The sequence below is a fragment of the Panthera uncia genome (assembly GCF_023721935.1).
Source record: "Panthera uncia isolate 11264 chromosome B2 unlocalized genomic scaffold, Puncia_PCG_1.0 HiC_scaffold_24, whole genome shotgun sequence".
NCBI classification, from domain to species: Eukaryota; Metazoa; Chordata; class Mammalia; order Carnivora; family Felidae; genus Panthera; species Panthera uncia.
The window spans coordinates 33,416,027-33,419,744 of record NW_026057580.1 but is presented as its reverse complement, the minus strand read 5'-3'; the positions used below and the strand labels follow the sequence as shown (position 1 = coordinate 33,419,744).

The window sequence follows — 3,718 nt, the reverse complement described above, 5'->3', positions numbered from 1 at the left end:
GTGAGTTTACTGATAACATGTTTGAATATCACAGCAAAGTTAAATTGCTAGACAAGTTTTTAAATACTTATTCTCAATCTATACTTACCTTGCCACAGGATCTATAACAGAATTTGCAGACTGGCACTGGTTGTCTCTGGCTACATTTTGAGTAGTATTGCCTTGTGTGACCACATGGCTGGGCTACACCTTACTTCTACCCCTACCTCTCTGACCTCATCTACCACTCTCTCTTTCCCTCATTCCCCTGGTCTCCTTTGGTGTAGCAGCAATGCTCACGTCTCAAGGCATTTAGACCTGCTATTTACTGTTTCACAAAATTGTATACATTTATGGTATGCAGCTTAATGATTTGATATATTCATACACTGTAAAATATTCACCAAAATTAAGCTAGTTAACATCTCTATCACCTCACGTAGTGGTAAGAACACTTAGCAAATTTCAAGTAGATGGTAAAGTATTACTACCTATCATCACCATGCTATACACTGGATTCTTCTTTCAGGGTTGAGGGGACTTGGCTATCTCATGCTTTCAAGTCTTTGCTCAGATCTTGCTTTCTCAGACTCCTATTTATAGACCCCTCTCCTTTAGCACACCTGAGCCCCCTTAACTGGTTCTTCTTTCTCCTTCTTTCCACAGTACTTACCAACATTTATTATTTATTTATGTTTATTTTAGTTTCTGTATCCCCTTCCTAAAAAGTAAGTTCCTCGAAGGCAGAGATTTTTGTCTGTTTTGTATTCTTAGGTATCTAAACCTAAAACAGTTCCTGGTCCAACAGGAGGTGCTCAATAAACATTTTTGAATGCTGAATCTGTGACATTTTTAACCCCTGTACTTACCTTTATACCTGGAAATCCTTCTAGTCCTGGCAACCCCATTGCACCAGGTTCTCCCTGTTAAATATGAACATAGGAAATTCAGAAACAATGACCAATAAAGTTTTTTAAGCATTGGTTTCAAACACAAAGATTTTTTTGTTTGCCAAAAAAGTATCCCCTCAAACACGGATTAGCAATTTAGCAAGTAATCTGTATGCTCTATTTTCAAACATCTGCATTCTTGCATTTGGTGTTTGTCAACAGTTTGAGGATTAAGCTAGTCCCTGGAGAAGTATGAATATAATTTCTGATTAATTATTTTTATTCTGATTAAGAATCTAATTAGAACGAATCCCTCTAGTCAGTGATAATGCCAATTTCAATAAGAATTAAAGGAAAGGCCAGGCTTTAATGAAGTTTGCCTATTTGTGAGGTGCCCAGGGATGCTAGATGACCAGAGAATATGGCTAAACTCCTTAAGAGCAGAGGAAGATGAAGGTCTGATAGTAAAGTTGACCATCCTTCAGTATTCTCCACAGCAGGACATGAATTGTGAATGCTTCAGAGGATGGCCCAGAAGCAGCATCTCCGGTGATTCTAAAAGTTATAGCTCAAGCTCATGGGTCACTGGGAGAAGATAGGTAAGCATTTCCATTAAAACAAATCTTTTACATATTCTAGTGGATGGTCCCAGGTCAACTGGAGACTGCAGGTTCTCAAGGAATATATTTAGAAAAGTTACTTTTGGGATGAGCACTGGGTGTTGTATGGAAACCAATTTGACAATAAGTTTCATGTATTGAAAAAAAAAAAAGAAGTTAGGTGAAGGACACTGCTAACTTTGAGCAAATAAACATTAAGGCTTTTAAATTAAGAGAGATAAAGTAGGTAGTTGTTTGATACATCCTTGTTAATGAATTAATGTTAACTGCAAATATTTTCTTAGGACACTGGATGCTTTCAACATAATCACATAGAAAAGGAGCTTTCATTCTCTGTAAGTATATTTTTGCATGCATAATTCTACTCTGCTTCAAAATATGACAAAGGCTCCAACTTCCATTATTATTTATGATACTGTCCTTATTACAGAATACTTAATGAATAGGCAGATGACTTGATACTTCTCATGCCTTAGAAATCTTTTTAAAGGTCCACTAATATGTAACCTGTCAATCAGACGAAAAAAAAAAAGATGTTCAGATTCTATTCTGCATAAAGCTCTGTAAAAGAGGTCCTGGGTTATTGACAAAGGAAATGAGCTCTTTGATTCTCTTTGTTTACATTCTCAACAGTCCTTAGGACAGAGGAAGGTGGTCACCCAATCAATCAATATTTATTTGAAAGTAGTTAATAATTAAATATTTAATTGAAGCTGCTTATAAATTAAATACCAAAGGAATTAAACGGGGAACCTCAGAAGATAAATTCAATTAAGGGTAATTTTTTTCTATAAAGGTTTACTGAGAAGATTAGAAACAGTGGTGTACATCTACCGTCATGGCAAACGAAGGATGCCGAAGAGTAAATCTCTCCCCCCGCCCCCAACTGCCAACTGACTTTTTCATTTTCTACTCTGACCTATAATTCTACCATTCCTGGCTTATTTTTATGGTAAGAAAGTATTATTTTTCTGTAGGGGACAACCGGTGTGAAATGAAGGGAGGTGCACGGTGGTGGTGACAGAGGGCCCAAAGAATCATTTCAACGGTATATGTAAGATAAACCTGAGGGTTTACACAGTGTTTATTTCATTATATTCCAGATTTCTGTTTTTTGCTTCACCCACTTAAATCACATCTCTAAAAGCAAGGAACATCCTTCAGTCAGTTTTTATCCTTTATCTTTTGTTGTAGCTAAGAAATTTGAAGCTTAATTCCTTCAAAGTCTGCTCAAATCTGTGTATATTTTTGTTGCTACCTGTTTTCCAATCCAAGTGAATTATAACTTATTCTTTATTATAATACTTTAAAAAATATGTTATGACCTTGATATGCAATTATTAATGAAAAACTTGAAAGAATATTCCAGAAAAGTCAGTGTGAAGTCTAGGTGCTTCTACATGATTCAGAGGGGCTGTGAGTCAGTATGAGAGGGAAAGACCAGCAAGAAACTTTTATCAACAAGATAAAAGAAATTTGAAGTTAGAGTGGAGGATATGATTGGTGAAAGCATAAAAATTGTTAACAGATAAAAGGGGGGCTACATGAAAAAGAAAACAAAGGAAACTTCTAAATTACATTATTGGGGTTCAGAAACTGGTACTATCTAAATTGAAATTATGCTTTCAGAGGTAAAACTGGCTCTTAATATATATTGGCCAATAACAAAATATATATGCTTTAATGCATGTCCTTTGAAAATATATTTAGATATGCAAAGATTACCTTGTATGCTTCTTGTGGTCTTTAAAATTTACTCATCTAGTTTTACTAAACTGTATTGTAATGAAAGGGACTTAATTTTTTTCACATGACAATGGAAAATAATTTGAAAACTTTATTTCAGTTTCAGGCATATCTGACTTTCAGGCATACTGTATAAATCAAGGTTAAAATGTTAACACAAGTGCAATATGAGAGAACATATTCAAGGACATATGTTTGAGAAGAACATGACAGGAAAAACTACCAAGGAATAAAGGTAATCTAATAAATTTGGCAGAACCTTCAGAATGATGCTCCATGGCTGAGAAGGATGCTTGAGAACAACTGTTACCCTCTGGGTAGCTGGGGACATGATCTCTTCTTCCCATGCTGAGTGTTAACCTCCTGATACACCTAATAAGCAGGTTTATGACAGCATACCACATTTCCTACAGAATAACTGCCTAAGATATTCAAAGCAAACACACAGTCCCTTTCTTTTTGGGGGGAGGGGTAGGGACAGGC

The 3,718-nt window shown here is 35.7% G+C and overlaps 1 protein-coding gene and 1 long non-coding RNA gene across 2 annotated transcripts in view; one reads left to right on the top strand and one right to left on the bottom strand.

Moving 5' to 3' along the window:
• COL19A1 (collagen type XIX alpha 1 chain) overlaps positions 1-3,718 on the bottom strand; it is a 323,690-nt gene that overhangs the window by 33,028 nt on the left and 286,944 nt on the right. The window contains exon 41 of the mRNA XM_049653877.1: positions 849-902. Within this exon, the coding sequence (XP_049509834.1) occupies positions 849-902 (54 nt within the window). The remainder of the gene's footprint in view (positions 1-848; positions 903-3,718) is intronic.
• LOC125938613 (uncharacterized) lies at positions 1,272-3,671 on the top strand. Its single transcript, XR_007462749.1, has 4 exons — positions 1,272-1,468; positions 1,774-1,824; positions 2,286-2,441; positions 3,336-3,671. It is a non-coding gene; the product is annotated as an uncharacterized LOC125938613 (long non-coding RNA).